This window comes from Neomonachus schauinslandi, chromosome 1, assembly GCF_002201575.2.
Source record: "Neomonachus schauinslandi chromosome 1, ASM220157v2, whole genome shotgun sequence".
Classification (NCBI taxonomy): Eukaryota; Metazoa; Chordata; class Mammalia; order Carnivora; family Phocidae; genus Neomonachus; species Neomonachus schauinslandi.
Window position 1 is genome coordinate 117028597 of NC_058403.1, and position 17883 is coordinate 117046479.

The 17883-nt window shown below is 34.4% G+C and overlaps 1 protein-coding gene across 3 annotated transcripts in view; it reads right to left on the reverse strand.

Annotated features, from left to right (window-relative positions):
- The window catches only part of LOC110570819 (U2 snRNP associated SURP domain containing), a 55603-nt gene that overhangs the window by 19507 nt on the left and 18213 nt on the right, over window positions 1-17883 (reverse strand). The window contains exons 7-20 of one of the 3 annotated variants that reach the window (XM_044920331.1): window positions 16173-16240; window positions 15500-15594; window positions 15382-15417; window positions 15206-15288; window positions 13830-13995; window positions 13434-13645; window positions 12464-12507; window positions 9266-9370; window positions 8100-8166; window positions 7862-8025; window positions 6186-6348; window positions 5740-5819; window positions 4556-4643; window positions 3469-3591 (exon numbers count right to left, since the gene is read on the reverse strand). In XM_044920331.1, coding sequence (XP_044776266.1) covers window positions 3469-3591; window positions 4556-4643; window positions 5740-5819; window positions 6186-6348; window positions 7862-8025; window positions 8100-8166; window positions 9266-9370; window positions 12464-12507; window positions 13434-13645; window positions 13830-13995; window positions 15206-15288; window positions 15382-15417; window positions 15500-15594; window positions 16173-16240 — 1494 coding nt within the window. Of the gene's footprint in view, window positions 1-3468; window positions 3592-4555; window positions 4644-5739; window positions 5820-6185; window positions 6349-7861; window positions 8026-8099; window positions 8167-9265; window positions 9371-12463; window positions 12508-13433; window positions 13646-13829; window positions 13996-15205; window positions 15289-15381; window positions 15418-15499; window positions 15595-16172; window positions 16241-17883 lie in introns of those variants that run through there. The other 2 variants (XM_021678861.2, XM_021678862.2) reach the window with 2 other exon arrangements.

Sequence of the window (17883 nt, forward strand, 5' to 3'; positions counted from 1 at the left end):
AATGGACAACTTCCTAGAAACATACAATCTTCCAAAACTGGAATCAGCAATCAAAAACCTCCAAACAAAGTGCAGGACCAGATGGCTTTCCAGGTGAATTCTATCAAATACTTATTTGTTTATTTTTTAGAGGGGGGGACGGGCAGAGGAAGAGGGACAGAGATAATCCCAAGTGGGCTCACAACTCAGATCATGACCTGAACAGCAATCAAGAATCAGACGCTTAACTGACTGAGCCACGACCTACCCCTCTACCAAATTTATTTTTTTTTTAAGATTTTATTTATTTATTTGACAGAGAGAGAGACATAGCGAGAGAGGGAACACAAGCAGGGGGAGTGGGAGAGGGAGAAGCAGGCCTCCCGCTGAGCAGGGAGCCCGATGCGGGGCTCAATCCCAGGACCCTGGGATCATGACCTGAGCCGAAGGCAGACGCTTAACGACTGAGCCACCCAGGCACCCCTCTACCAAACATTTAAAAATGAGTTAATACCTATTCATTCGTCTCAAACTATTTCAAAAAACAGAAAAGGAAGGAAAACTTTCAAATTCATTCTATAAGACCAATATTATTCTGATACCAAAATCAAAGACACTAAAAAAAAAGAGAACTATAGCCAATACCCTTGATGAACACAGATGCAAAAATCCTCAATATTAGCAAACCAAATCCAACAATATATTAAAACAATCTTTCACCACAATCAAGTGGGACTTACTCCTAGGATGCCAGGGTGGTTCAATATTTGTCAGTCAATGTGATACATCACATTGAAAAGAGGAAGGACAAAAACCGTACGATTATCTCAGTAGGGCAGAAAATGCATCTGACAAAATATAATATTCATTCATAATAAAAACTCTCTGCCAAGCGGGTTTAGAGGGAACATACCTTAATAAAGGCCATATTAAGACAAGGATGTCCACTCTCAACACTTTTATTCAACACAGCACTGGAAGTCCTAGCCACAGCAATGAAATAAGAAAAAAAAATAAAAGGCATCCAAATTGGTAGGGAGAAATAAAACTGTCATTATTTGCAGATGACACCATTCTATACATAGAAAACCCTAAGATTCCACCAAAAAAAACTATTAGAACATATGAATGAAGCGAAGTTGCAGGATACAAAATTAATATACAGAAATCTGTTGCATTCCTATACACTAATAACAAAGTAATCGAAAGACAAATTAAGAAAACAATCCCATTTACAACAGCACCAAAGAGAACAAAATACCTTGGATTAAATTTAACCAAGGAGGTGAAAGACATATTCTGAAATCTCTAAAACACTGATGAAAAAAACTGAAGATGACAAAAACCAATTAAAAGATATTCCATGCTCATGGATTGAAAGAATATTATTAAAATGTCCATACTATCCAAAGCAATCTACAGATTCAATGCAATCTCTATCAAAATACCAATAGCATTTTTCACAGAACTAGAATAATCCTAAAATTTGTATGGAACCACAAAGACCTCAAATAGCCAAAGCAATGTAAGAACAGGGTAGAGGTATCACAATCCCAGATTTCAAAATATACAAAGCTATAGTAATCAAAACAAGATGGTACTAGGGTGCGTGGGTGGCTCAGTTGGTTAAGCGTCTGACTCTTGGTTTTGGTTCGGGTTGTGATCTGGGGGCCCTGGGATTGAGCCTGGCATCAGGCTCCATGCTCCGCAGGGAGTCTGCTTGTCCCTCTCCCTCTCCTCCTCCCCCTGGCTCCTGCTCTCTGCTCTCTAAAATAAATAAATAAAATCTTTAAAAAAAGCAAGATGACACTGGCACAAAAACAGACACATAGATCAATAGAACAGGATAAGTACCCAGAAATAAACGCACACCTATATGGTCAATTAATCTACCACAAAAGAGACAAGAACATATAATGAAGATAGTCTCTTCAATAAATAATGCTGAGAAAACTGAACAGCTACATGCAACAAAACAAAACTGAACCACTTTCTTACACCATACACGAAAGTCAATTCAAAATGGATTAAACACCTAAATATAAGACCTGACACCATAAAACTGCATAAAACACAGGCAGTAATCTCTTGAGCACCGGCCTTAGCAACAATTTATGGATATGTCTCCCCAGGCAAAAGTGAAAATCAACTACTGGGACTATACCAAAATAAAAAGCTTTTGCACAGAAAAGGAAACCATCAACAAAACAAAGAGGCAAGCTACCAAAGGGAGATGGTGTTTGCAATAAGGGGTTAATATCCAAAATATATAAAGAACTTATACAACTCAACACCAAAATAAAATAATCCGATAAACAAATGGGCAAAGAACCTGAACACACATTTTTTCAAAAGACGACACAGAGATTGCCAACACACACATGAAAGGAGGCTCAAAATCACTAATCAGGGGAATGCAAATCAAAACCACAAGGAGATGTATCACCTCACACCAGTCAGAATGGCTAGTATCAAAAGATAAGAATAACAAGTGTTGGCAAGAATGTGGAGAAAAGGGAACCAATGTGTACTGTTTGTTGGTGAGAATATAAATTGGTGCAACTACTGTGGAAAACAGTATGGAGATTCCTCAAAAAATTAAAAATAGAAATACCATATGACCCAGTAATTCCACTGGTGGATATTTACCCAAAGAAAACAAAAACACTAATTCAAAAAAATACATGCACCCCTATTTTTATTTCAGCATTATTTACAATAGCCAAGATATGAAGATAACCCAAGTGTCTACTGACAGATGGGTAAGATGTGATGTATACACACATACACAAATATTAGTCATCAAAAAGAATGGATTCTTGCCATTTATGACAACAGGGATAGACCTAGAGGGTATTACGCTAAGTGAAATACATCAGAGAAAGACAATACGATTTCATTTATACATGGAATCTAAAAAACCAAACTGAACAGACCAAAAACAAAACAAAACAAAAAAAACCAGACTCTTAAACATGGAGAACTGGTGGTTGCCAGAAGGGAGCAAAATAGGTGAAGGGGATTAAGATGTACAAACATCAGTTATAAAATAAATAAGTCACAGAGATTAAAAATACAACATGAGGAACATAGTCAATAATACTGTAATAACAGTGTATGGTAACTACACTTATTGTGATGAGCATAAAATAATGTATAGAATTGCTGAATCACCATGCTGTACACCTGAAACTAATATAACAAGGTTTGTCAAATATATTTCAATAATTAAAAAAAAAAAATGCAGGCATTGGGTGAAAGAAACCCAGTCACCCAGTTTTCACATAAGGCCACAAAACAGAGAAGTCCTGTTACACATCATTTCATCTCCCGGGCTCCAGCAATTCCAGCAACAAAAACCCCTAAGTTAGTGTTAAACAGCAGGTATTTTTCACAAAGAAATGTACTCACATCCATAACATATCACACCCCCAGAGCATCCCCAGAAATAAATTCTAAAATAATCACCCAAAGACACTGAGTGCCTACCTCTGTTTCCTTTTCTTCAATAATATTTACAAGTCCTAAGAAAATATTTTGTAGTTTGATCAAAAATGGTTCTGGATAAATTGCCCAATCCTCCCATGCTCTGAAGCAGGTCATTACCCGTTGCTAAATAAATAGGAAAAAGACAACAAATTATTATTTAGGGCAATACGTCTCAAACTTCATCTCATGAGAATGGCCACCACAATTTGCTGAATTTTCCTTTAAACCAACATCCTTGACAGAAAATAACTATCAGTATATTTTTAAAAAATTAATGTCACCTTCTAACTAAAAGGGGACAAAATTAGAAATAAATATAATGAAAAAGAAACAGTAACTGTTTTGCTCTTGACCACCTAAGATCAATGTCCCATAGCACTAGTGGTACACATGAGGCCACATTCTGGGAATAATAGCTTAGAAATTTATGAAAATTGGTATTAAGGTAGTTTCGAACCAAATTCCTTTATGGTCCAATGAAGTACTTTTCTGATTCTGGCTAATACTTTTTCTCTGTCCCATTCCTAAAAACTTTTCTATAAAAGTTTGATTTATGGTCAAAATTTAAGGTCAAAAAATTTTTAAATGGAGTTTTTTAAATTCCCAGGCTAAAAATTTCTTTAATAGAAGTCTTCCTCCCATGAAAGTAGTATCTATTTATTCCATTACATGCAAGGTATTTTGTTTGGCTTTTCTTAACACTGGTCCACAGCTAAGAGGTTATAAAAAGTAACTGAATATATCTTCTAAACATGAATAACTAAAATTATGTTCCTACTCCAGCCAAATTATATATATCATTCTGAAACAAGTGACGTTCTGAATGTTTTTTGTGAAAAAACAAATAGAACATTTAAATAAAACACTTCGAACTAAAACAAATACCCAACAAAGTAACACTACGTATTTCAAACTTGCAGGCATTTTTGATACTGAAGATAAAATGGCAGTAAATGTTAAAGCAATAATTTCTGAAAGATGCATGTTATGTCTTATAATTGTCCTATGTACTTTTCTAAGCGCTCCAATATGCTTGCCAGCCCCTACCCCGTTTCACATTAGGGAAAAAATAAAACAATAAACATACCTTGAAGTTTTCAGACTGTAAATGGCCTTGAATTGTACGATACGTAGCATTGAGGTCTGAAAATATCTGACATAACTTTGTTTCAAAACTGAAATTCAAATAATACATATTTACAATACAATTTATTTTAAAACCCCTATCTACTTCAGCATGCTAGCCAATGAAAACCTCTCTTGAACGTGAAAAAAAAAAACATAAATAATCAAGTAATTCTTTAAAAATCAAGAACTAGGTATCTAAACTCTTCAAACTCTAACTGAACGCCTTATTCTGAGTTATCCTCCTGCAAAGAATTAGTTCTCTTCATTAACAAGAAACTTTACATTTCGGATACCTTATGCTACCTAAACTAACCTCTTTGTTTTATAATAGGAAAAGTGACTTATCCAAGGTAAAAAAAAAAAAAAAAAAAACCCTAATAACAGAGCTAAGATTAGGACCCACATCTCCAAATTTCATTTCGGAGTCAGCTCCTAGAGAAAAGTTTCCCTGATTCATAAAATAAACACCAAAAACGAACTCTAAAGAAGAATTACATATTAATTAGAATAGAGCAACATAGGGGCGCCTGGGTGGCTCAGTCGTTAAGCATCTGCCTTCGGCTCAGGTCATGATCCCAGGGGCCTGGGATCAAGCCCCGCATCGGGCTCCCTGCTCCGCGGGGAGCCTGCTTCTCCCCCTCCCAATGCCCCCACTTGTGTTCCCTCTCTTGCTATGTCTCTCTCTGTCAAATAAATATATAAAATCTTTAAAAAAAAAAAAAAAAAGAATAGAGCAACATAATTTCCTACTGCCTAGGAAAACAACCCAGGGAACTACACCAATACAATGATGATCAAAACAGTTAATGTTCTGTCTTTGGTCTCATACTCTATGCTTGCCATTAGTTCTATTGTTTCAGTTTATTTACTACGCAAGTGGCTAAACATGCAATAAAAATAAAGTTATTTTTTTAACTCTTAGTTGTTCTAGTATAATTTACCGAGAAACTGATAAGAAAACTTTCTAAACATTTAAAGTGGTTTAATGAATGCAACCCAATTTTTTAGAAAATTCTATAAACTACGAAGAAATACAAATTATTTATTACTGAGACTATGAATTAAACAAAACAATCCTCTTTTCTGAATTCCTTACCCTTAATGTTTTATTTCAGGAATATCAGCTTACACCATTATACTTACAATTTTCTATAATATGAAGCATTGGCAACTTTGGCTGAAGAGTTATACAAAACATCAGAAACCAAATATAATCTGGCAATCTAGAATACCAAAAGATAACATAAAAGAGATTAAAAATAAAAACCAGCAGCAAATAATGTATCTAGAAAAAATTCCATATTGAAATGTTTTGCAATCAGTAGCATACGGCTAATGTTTAGCTACAATAATAACAGCTAATTAGAAGAGTTATAAGAAATTCAACATTACCAAAGCCACTACTTTGGCAGGGATAAAATATGTAACTCATTTACATTTCAACCTGTTGATAACCTGTGTACTGATTAACATAACAAGTTTCCCAAGACAGGAGGAAAATAAGACTGCATGGGAAAGATCTCTTCAGTCAAGTTCTTCAAACAAAAAAAAAAACACCAATGTTCCATAAAGAGAAATCATTCCCATACCTTTTTGGGGAGGGGTGTCTTTAAGATGGACAATGACTCAGTAATGCAATCCACTATTTCTTCAGCAGCTTCAGCATTATTAAGACAGAAAACCATTGCATCTCCAATATCATTCTTCCTTGGAGTTAACCCCCGCAGGATTTCTTCTAATTTGTCCCTCTGTCTGAATACAAAAGTTTTTAACTTATAAATATTTATAGATATAAATTTCAAATGCCATTACAGTTTCTGCTCACAAACTAATTTCTTTAAAACCTATTCGGATAAAATTGTGAAGACTAAATTGTGTTAAGTCTGATTTAAGCCCCCCAAATATATTACATTTCTTTGAAGAGCTTACATGGGAGAAGAATATTTTCTCGTGAATAAAGGATTCCAGTGATTTTTAGTTTACAAATAAAGTAAATTTTAAATTATGGGCATTTTTTTAGGTGTCTGAGAATGTCCCCGGTACTATTATCCCATTGTAGTGAAAAATAAAAAGACTTCATGTTTCTCTCTCTCTTTTGAAGAAGTCAGTTACTTTAGCACTTCTGCATCAGATTAGAAACAGGCTAAAGCAGGTGGTGGCACTCTGTAAAGAATCAGAGAGTAACTACTTTAGGCTTTGCAGGTCATACAGTCTCTCTCGTAGTTACCTGACTTCACTGCTATTAACACCAAAGCAGCCATAGACAACATAGAAAAGGGGAGGGGAAGCATGACTGTGTTCCAATAAAACTTTGTTTATAAAAAACAGGTGACAGCCAGATTTAGCCTTTAGGCTTAGTTTGCAGACCTGGGCAAAAGTAATGATGAAAATACATCTGCAGAAGCAAATATGCTTCAAATATATATAGCTCTCCATTAGCAAATGCTCTCACAAACAATGCATCAATGCAACTAGTATAAAGATTTAGACTACGCAATGGAGTACGTAATCCTATATGCCATAATCTTTTAGCCAATTTTTCCCCATGAGGTATACAGAACTTACTCTTAATATTTAATAGTTACGTTTCTTTTTTTTTTTTTTTTAAAGATTTTATTTATTTATTTGACAGAGAGAGAGAGCGAGAGCAGGAACACAAGCAGGGGGAATGGGAGAGGGAGAAGCAGGCTTCTTGCCAAGCAGGGAGTCCGATGTGGGACTCAATCCCAGGACCCGGGGATCATGACCTGAGCCGAAGGCAGACGCTTAACGACTGAGCCACCCAGGCGCCCTAGTTACATGTTTCTGCTTCTTAAACCAGACTAACTTCACTGTACCCATACTGACTGAGCACTAATACGTTTTCATGGTGGCGACACATTGCAACTCTTGCGTAAAGACTCTGCATAATCAACCATCTGACTTCACAAAGCTCTACAGTAATTTTTCCTCTTTAATGTTGCATTCAGAGAGGCTAGAATTCCAAGGATCCCAAGGTAATTTCTGTAAGAATCACAAGTATTCCATTGCTAGAGATTCATTGCCTAAGAGATTATCACTATTTTTTATCAGTAGGAAGAGATAGAGGTCAATAGGACACATACTTATACTTGTCAAGATGTTTAAAATTACAAAACACAAAATGAGAAATGTATTTTAAACATTCACAAGTAAAAGAAAAAACATTTTCTTTTAGGTTAACATCTTAGTAAGATCATTAAAGCAACTTTTCTGAATATGTAACAGGAAAAGAAAAAATTCTTACTCTTCCTTAAGTGCTCCCTTTTTACTAGGCTCCTCTACAAAAGCTTCTGTTTCTTGCTCTTCTGACATCCCATGCAGGTATGGATTTAATGGTGGTGGTCTCCAAAAAGATCCATTTTTGAACATACGAAAATCTTCTGTCCGCCACTTAGTCGGAGAATCTCCCTAATAAATGTCCAGAATGTTATTAGGTGAAATACCTCAGAGTCGAAATTAACAAAGTAATTGATTCCACTTGCCTGCAGAATAGAATAAAGCTTCCACCTATAGTAAACATGGGCTGGTGTCTGGTTTTCAAATAAGAACCTAAAACAAAACGAACAAACAAAAAAAATATATATTCTTTAACAAAGGAGTGTCTTCAAGTAAATTTAAACAAATGAGAAATACTATTTGCCTATCTCATTTGAAATAAACCAAAAGCAAAGATCCCTGAAGAAAAATCCTCACCCACTGCCTTCTGCCATCTATCCCCTTCCTCAGCCTAGCCCCCACACTGCCTTTGTGACTGACATTGGTACTCAGAAGGTATGTATGCATCTTACTGAGTCTTACAATCAATTTTATTGAATGCTTATATGTCAGATATTATATCTGGCAGTGGATTTTCCCAAGATGGAAATTTCAAAAGCAGTGGTTGTTAAATGACTTAGGAGTGTTAAATGAATGTCTTAGATATATCTGTTCAGAAGATAAGCAATTTTCTATAGTGCTCTATTGTTCTACTATGAAGGACTCTTTCACTGAAAAACATAAAAAAAAGAGTAGTATTTTCCTCCTAGAGACTGCTAAAAACAATGTTATTTAATTAACTTAAATCAAAATCAGATAGAAAACTGACCCAAGATCCTAGTCTAATTACTAAAACTGCCTTCTCATCCCACTGCAAAAATAACCCCATACTTATAGAACTTTATTCTAGCAAATATTTTTAGCTCCAAAAAATAAGTAAAAAGTATTTTTTAAATGCACACCTGAGGATTAAAAAAAAAATGTGGTATATACATGCAATGGACTATTACTCAGCTTTAAAAGGTAAGGAAATTCTTACACATGCTTCAACATGGACGAACCCTGAAGACATTATGCTAAATGAAATAAGCGAGTCTCAAAGTACTGAATGAATCCACTTATATGAGGTAACTAGAGTAAACAAATTCAAAGAGACAGAGAAAGTAGATGGCGGCTACCAGAGGCTGGAGGGCCCAGGGAATGGGGAGTTATTGTTCAAGGGGTACAATTTCAGTTATGGAAGATAAGAAAATTTCTGGAGATAGACAATGGTGGTGGTTTGCACAAAAATGTGAATGCACTTGATGCCACTCAACTGTACATGTTAAAATGGCAAAAACGGTACATTTTCTATTATATGTATATTTTACCACAATAAAAAAAAAATGCACACCTGAACATAGGATTGTTGATTTCTCTGTTCATAATCATAGCTTCAAACATTGGCCCTTCACGTACAACAAACTCTATCATTCGATGTATCAGGGCGAGCAAATTCCTACAACAACAACACAGTTAAAGAAAATGGATTCAGACCTACCACTATATAAAACTATACTTGACCTAAGTTACTATAATTGTGCAGAAAAAGATAATTCTGCTGACTAATACAAAATTTTATACCAAAAAAATAACCTGGAGCATATGTTAATGCCTTGTGCATTAAGAGGGAGTGGAACAATGGGGATAGGGGAGTGGGAGGGGAAGGAGAGATGAAGGGAGGGTGGGAAACCACAACACAGCTTCATAGCAATAAAGATTTTTTTCTAAATGCCACTTAATTTTATTTTCCAAATGCAAAACATTAAATTATGAATCACAACTAATTGGAAAGCTGCAAATATATAAAATGAGTAAACTTAGAGCTTACATGTTATCATAGCCATCTAAAAACTTACACACTATCTCAGTTTTAAAAGAAAATATTCCTAAACCAAGCACTTTTGTGGTGGTATTGAAATGTGATATACATGACTATAATTTAGAAAAAATGTAAAACTATTTAACAAGTTTAAGGCCTGATTTAATAAAAAAATCCATCCAACTCTTGTGTTTTTCTGGTACACATATAGCAGATGGAGTTTTTATTGAATCTGACCTTGAATGAGGCAACATCCCTTTGGATCACACATCAAACTGGTTCACACAACTCATGACATGTATAATTCTGCCTGCATATTGTGACTCAATGAAGCAATTATATTGCCAAAGCCTTAAATGGAGTCCTCTTTCCAAAATATTCCAAAATAAGGGACATGGTGAGATGCCTCTCCCATTTTTTGTAACAATTACTTTCCAATATTTAAGCCAAGAAGAAACTTGTAACTTTTTTAGTACAATCATTTTATTGGTTGGGCTCATAGAAAATCTTTATTTTTAAAATCTAGGTCCTAAAACTCATGTGATTTAAACACTATTTTAGACATTAATTACAGCATCAAGCATAAATGACTCAGCTTATTATAAGCTGCTTTTGATTTCTCACTTCACCAGTCCCCCAGCATACAGAGTAGGCAAATAGTAATTGGGAAAAGCAAAAGGATATTGGCTCTTGGTACAAGGCACACACTAAATTACACCTTTAGCATTCCCAGCTCAAATTAAGTTCATGTAATTGCTAGAATATAAATAAATATATAGTTATAGAATAAGACAGATTTTTTTGGCTCTATAATGCCCTGCTTCAGAGTACATAAACAATAAATTTATCTCATGGTCACTGTAATTATTTTCTCCCATTTCAAACAAACCTACTTATTAAATGGACACTAAAATCTCTATATGGTGAAAAAAAATTTTTTTGACCTCCTCTAGGTCAAAAAAATTATATGAAAGTTTAAATCTTTAATAAAGGGAAAGCTACATATTTAAAACTATTAATTCAACCTCAAATTGTTAAAACAAAAAACCAGAAGCATCACTTAATTTTATATCTAAAAATTATTTTTCTTTAACAGAAGTATTAACTATTCTGCAAATATGCAGTTTTTGTTATCCAAATGACAATGTACTCTCAGCATCCATATAGTTAATGATATTATTTGGAAGGAAGGGAGATAATGTAAAGTTATGATTCAGTTCCAAAACTCCCACTGGTATGTGTCAAATTAAAGTGAAGGGAAATTTTATGTAAATATCATAATATATAAAATCAATTACTGGGGGGACAAATACTATACATCCAGAAACTTGTATGACTTAAGTCAAATGCAACTTGACTTGAATATTATTAAATGAAAAGTGGTTTAGCAAGTTTAAAACAAAGGATTTACTGTAATGGTGAGTTAAGACTTTTCAACAAAATGTATACTCAAAATTTAGTTTAGAAATAAGCTGAGCCACATGTAAAGCTACTACTGGAATATGCTTTTTGAATGCTACAAAAATACTTTCCTGTGAATGCTTTATCAGTGGAAAAATAACCCACTATAGTTTTAAACAGGCTTGTAAACTGATAACATGTATTTTTAGAAAATTTAAAGTTTAAAGTTTTAAAATATTTCATGTGATTATTTAAAATCAAAATCTGACAATTAGTTGTTGCTAAGCTGAATTCAAGATTATTAAAGAATTGCAATCACACTTTTTCCCTAAAGATGGTGTATTTAACATTTTTTAAAGGGTGACTTTTCTATCAGAATGAAACAGTGTAGTACAAAAAGATGATATATTTTAAAGTGCATTATTTTATTTTAAAATGGCAATTATCTTACTCTGGGCAACAATAACAAAAAAAAAAAAAACAAAAATTGTCTCTCAGTTATAATAAAACCACATTTATTGGAGTCGATCGTACCAATGTCTGGTCAAAAACTGTATACTTTCCCAATCCATCCCATGATGTTTTCCTGGTCCCCCGCTGCCGCAGACAGTTCAGCTGGTGTTGCTCACCAAGGCCAATGTCAAAGAGAATTTGGTATTCTTTTGTGTTCATTTATTATTCAACCAGTGTTGTGTTCCTGTGTTTGGGAAAAGGCTTAGCTTGACTGAGCAAGAGCATACCTAGAGCATGAATTCTTCTGCTTTATCATTATGTTGAAAAAGGAAAAAAAGGAAGAAAGGAAAAGAAAAGAATTCCAAACACCTTTGTCACCATGAAAAAAATTTCTAGTATGTTGAGTGTTCATGAAAATAACAGGAATTCCTAATCAATTAGAAAAAAAACAAAGCTATGCCCTTCAGTAAGGAGAACTCAAACTAAGGTTGCATATTAAACACAGATCATTCAGGAACCAAAAGAAAAAAACAGATTGGGTCAAACTCTAACATTATATACAATTTAAAATACATTTAAAACACCTATTTTCCCATCACAATATTATTAAACTAACAACTCCAGATTAAATGTATCAAACACATTCTAACTACTAAAACTATAAAATGCCCTACTTTGTTAACAATAAAAACAAAAAGATAATGACATAAAATTGCAAAGTATACTAAAGTTAGTCACATATCCCCCCCAAAAAGTACTGGGAAGGAACCATTGCTCAGTCAAGATATTACCTTTTCCTCAACACCATTTTTTTTTTTAATTCAGAAGGGGATATTGTCTATATTTAGATCAGTAATAATAAAGAAAAACATGTACCTTTCTGTTGGGATAACCACTTTGACTATGGCTTGCGACAGAGTCTGTATATGAAGTCACATCAGATAATAAACATAGAATATGTGAGTATTGTTAACAAGTAACAAGCAAAAATATACATAATGCATTGAAAACACTACACATCTAATCACAAGTTTTGCAGGCAATCACTGCATTTGAAGTAATTATACACTAAGCAATTACATAAATGCAAATGGATGTGTTCAGTGAACAATAAATGTTCACCAAATGCAAAGAATCAGAACATTCCTGCCAGAATGCACATCAATGCACTGAAATAGGTACTACACTGAGAATTATCAGATAAAGATTTTAATTTGTGAAATAATTAACTGTTTGCCTCTGACCATACAGTTTGCTACTTTGTTCCCAAGCCTTTAAAACCAGCCCTGTCATTTTAAGTGTAATTATTTCATAATAGAACCAACAAATTCTTATAAACTTGAAATTAAGTTGGTTTTATGTTTAATAAAAAGAAAATACTCACCCTTTGCCTTTACTAGAGTAGTTAACTGCTTTTTTAAAAACCACATATGCTCTCAAATACTCTAATACCTCAGATCTTGAGAACTAAGTTAGCTAGCAGCCATCCAAACAGTTTAACTATTTAGGTCTTTCTAATTGAAAAGTCACTTAACCAAATACAAAGTAACACTTTCTCAGAACAAAGTAAATTTAGATACTGCACTTTAGCAAACCTGGATACAACAGTGGACAAAGAGAAAAAAAACCTAAGTGGTCAAAAAAGGAATGGTAGCCACAAATAAAAATATGACCTAGTATTTCAATACAGGGTTTCCATGGGCTAAGGCAGGGAACACATCTACTTATTTAAGAGTTGTCAAACAGAATTACACACACATTTTCTATAAAATTATTGAAAAGAAATACTACCACAGATTTAGTATTTACAAATTAGATGCGGCCCTATGTACATTTTTTAAATTACCTTCTCAAAATCCTCCTTGTTTTTAGGTGGCGGTAACATTGGAGCATTAGGGTTTTTTAACCTCTCTCTAGGCTGCGCATTAAAAGGCAGTCCTGATGGAGGTGGGGGAAGCGTATGTTCCATCATAGAAGGCGGAATGTATATTGGATGTGGAGGAATAGGCACAGCTTTACCCCAACCTAACTTCATTTCAAAAGACATAATCATCTTTCCTGCAAAGAAGAAAAGAAAGGTCACCCTGGTAATTCTCAAAACAAAATAAAAGATCTCTGTTAATTTGAATTAATTTCCATGTTTAACCTTTCCATTTCTGGTCCATTTTTTCCCTAGAGTTTTTATACTTTTCAGAACCAGAAAAAAAGTCTGAATTCTATAGTAGACAGTAAAAAACTTTACCATTTAAATTTTTTAAAGCTCTTTCAGCATCTCTTCTATTCATAAAGGCCACAAAGCCACAATTTCTCTCTCTTGCTCTTTCTTCATCAGTTCTAGGCCACATAATTTTCACACTGGCTAATGGTCCAAATCTTCCAAATTCTTGACAAAGCATTTCTTCATTCATCTATTAAAAGGCATAAAAATGTATAAATAGATAAATAAATAAATAAATATAAAAGGCGTAAGAGTTTTTTCGGCATGCGGAAAAAAGTAAGGAAGAAGTCTGTGACAGAGAGCAAATTTTTACAAAATGAACAGTGAGTCCTATTAATGCTACAAGTTTCCATTCAAGTACTAGGACCCTAAATAGTACAATCTTGCCCTCAGGGGACATTCACAAATCTTTTCATACCAGAAACACAAGTAAGTGGTCAGGGTGAAGAGGCTGGGTGGCTAAAGAAAAGCACACCTCTATCTCCCCTGCTGTTCCTTTTGAGATCCTGCATCTAAAATAAGCTGTTCTTCGGCAGTGGTTTGTTTAGACATTTAGCAACTTTTTTCAGTCAACTCTGATTATCACATTTAAGGCAAGGAGAAAGTACATGTTGGTGATGAAAGAAAAAAAAAAGCATCTAATCACTTTTTCTTTTTCCAGCACCCAATGTAATTAAGAAGAGAGAAAAAGAGAAAATGGTAAATATACAATGAGGTCCAAAACATAATTTTGGGCGCCTGGGTGGCTCAGTCGGTTGGGCGTCTGCCTCCGGCTCAGGTCATGATCCCAGAGTCCTGGGATGGAGTCCCACATCGGGCTCCCTGCTCAGTGGGGAGCCTGCTTCTCCCTCTCCCTCTGCCCCTCCCCTACTGCTTGTGCACTCTCTCTCTAATAAAATCTTTAAAAAAAAAAAAAACATAATTTTTTAAAAGAGCATATAACATATAACTACCACTATATTCCTCATAACACAAGTAACACTGAAGTGAGGAAAAGAATTCACAAATTACTAATTTGCTATCATGAAGAGAAAACAGAAAAAGGATGTCCATTAAGGAAGTAAGCTATGCACAAGAGGGCAGTCTCAAAAGAACACTGTTCACCACTGGTCAAATCCTGATTTGATAAATAATAAAATCAGTACACAGTAAGATATTTCAAATTAAGATAGCCAAGTTACAGAAAGAGGAGATAAGTCCTTAAGAATTGTAGCAAGACAATTCAGCCCATACCAGTAAGGCTCAATTTTATAAGATAATTTTAGAGACTTCAATAGTCTCTAGGTTCCTTCAAATTTGCTTACTTCAGATTCTTGACTTTATTTTTTGTTGACAAAGCAATTTTCTTCCATAATTATAAAGAATATGAGCCAACATTCATCTAACTTTTCTAATATTACCTGTGGATTAATGTTTCCAAGATATAAATTAGTAGTGCTTGGATCCCCTACATCATGTGAGCCAGGTGCATAATCATCAAGAACTAGGATAAAGAGGGGAAAAAAAAATTATAACCTGCATAATACAAAGTTTGAAAAATTTCTATTAATTAAAAAAAGCAAAAAAACTGTATTACCACCAGATGATCTATTTCTTCTTGAAGGCGCATCCACTGTAAAAGGGGAAAAAGAAAACAATTCTTAGTTTTTAGAATAGTTAATCACAATATAAACATTAAAATAAATGCCACTTACTAGAACGACGCTGACCATCAGAATCTGACTGAGGAGGCTCAAATCGGCTTAACCTGCCTTTTGTTTTATGTCTCTCATCACGCTCTTCCTGAATTCTGTTGAAAATATTTATAATCACTAATAATGAGGCAAAAGTTGTTCATTCACATTTATTAATACAGTTTATCCAGGTACTATGTTCATATAACCATATAACTTGAAATATTTGTGAGTAATTAAATGCCAGTACTAACAACCAAGATTAGAGAGTTCCTCAGCTATAACAGTCATAAGCAAATTTCTGACATGTCATGCAAGCATTAGAGTATGAAGCTCACTTCTAAGGTGAGGAGGAAATCCAACATCAAAACCAATGAATTTGTCCTTTCTTGGTTAAGTCTGCTCACTCCTCACCCCTATCTCAGTGACTACATTGTTTCCACTGCAAACAGGACTCCGGACATTAGATAAATCAATTGAATTGCATCCATATTATGCTACCAACCTAGATGCTAGATGAAATGCTAAATCATCTTCAAGCATACCCTAAAAAAAAATCACTATCATACTTAAAACAACCTCATTATAGGTAAGGCAGTTAGTGATAACCGGGACACTACGTTCTGCATACCTGCATCTGTACGTATCAGCTCAATATACCTATGACAGCCATTCTCCACACTATAAAACTTACTGTTTCAATTCTTCTTTGAAGAGTTCCAAATTGCTTTTTTTCTTTTCTTTCTCCCCTTTCTTCAGTGGCTATGAAGGATATGACAAGTTATACTTCAAACAAAACACGGTAAAACAAAACTAATGGTTCAATAATCAGATCATTTTAAGTAATTTTTATTTTAGTGCCAATTATGTTCTAATTATTCAAATTAAAAAGAATGCTTCTGTTCTCACTACACTTCCTTCCTGTTCTCTGGAATTAAGAATTTAACAATTTGATTATTAAAGCAATTAAAGAAAATGACAAGCAGTGGTCTTAAAGTAAAGGAACCACAAACTTTATCTTCCAAAAGCCTGTGATACTTAGGCCTGAATACTGTTGTGAGGGCAACAGGGAGCAAAACCAATGATCATAAAGTAACTGAACTGCCAAGTAACTGCCATGAGCAACTACCAAAAATATGCACTTCTTCAAAACAGTCACCTTAGGAGGACCATGAATTATTGAAATAATCAATAACATCTTTGGAACTCCTCTTTTAAAACTGCTTTTGAAATCCCTCTCTTAAAAGTGCCAAAATAATTCAATGGGGAAAAATAAAAAGTCTTTTTTCACAAATAGTGCAGAACAAGTGAATATCCACATGCAAGAAAAAGTGAAGCTGGACCTCTTCACACCACACACAAAAATTAACTCAAATGGCTCACATACCTAAATTTAACCACTAAAACTATAAAACTCTAAGAGAAAAACATAGGAATAAATCTTCATGACTTTTGAATGAGGCAATGGCTTCTTAGATATGACATCAAAAGCACAAGTGACCTAAGAAAAAGCTGATAAATTCTACTTCATCACAATTAAAAACTTTTGTGTTTCAAAGGGTACTATCAATAAAGGACAAAGACAACTCAGAGAATGGCAGAAAACATGTGCAAATCACATAACTGATAAGAGACTTGACTCCAGGAAGTGTAAAATACTCTTACAACTTAACAATAAAAAGACAACAAATAGACCAATTAAAAAATGGGCCAAGGATCTGAAAGACATTTCTCCACAGAAGACTACAAATGGATGATAAACACATAAAAAAGATGCTCCACATCATTAGGGAAGTGCAAATCAAAACCACAATTAGGTACAACTTCACACCCACTAAGATGACTACAATTTTAAAAAGAGACAATTTTAGGGGCGTCTGGGTGGCTCAGTGGGTTAAGCAGCTGCCCTCGGCTCAGGTCATGAATCCCAGGATCCGGGGACTGAGCCCCAAATCGGGCTCCCTGCTCAGCAGACAGCCTGCATCTCCCTCTCCCTCTGCCTGCCACTCTGCCTACTTGTGCTCTCTCTCTCTCCTTCTCTCTGTCAAATAAATAAATAAATAAATCTAAAAGAAAAAAAAAAAGACAATTTTAACAAGTGTTGGTAAAAACGTGTTAAAATTAGAACCCTCATACAATGCTGATGGGACTGTAAAATGGTACAGCTAATCTAGAAAAGAGTTTTGGCAGTTTCTCAAAAGGTTAAACCAATAGTTGCCATATGACCCAGCAATTCCACTTCTAGGTATATATGAGAGAACTGAATGCACAAGTCCACAAAAAAAAGCCTACGCACAAATGTGTAGCAACACTACTCATAATGGCTAAAAAGTGGAGACAACCCAAATATCAAGTAATAGATGGATAAACAGTATGTGCTATACCCATAAAATAGAGTATTATTC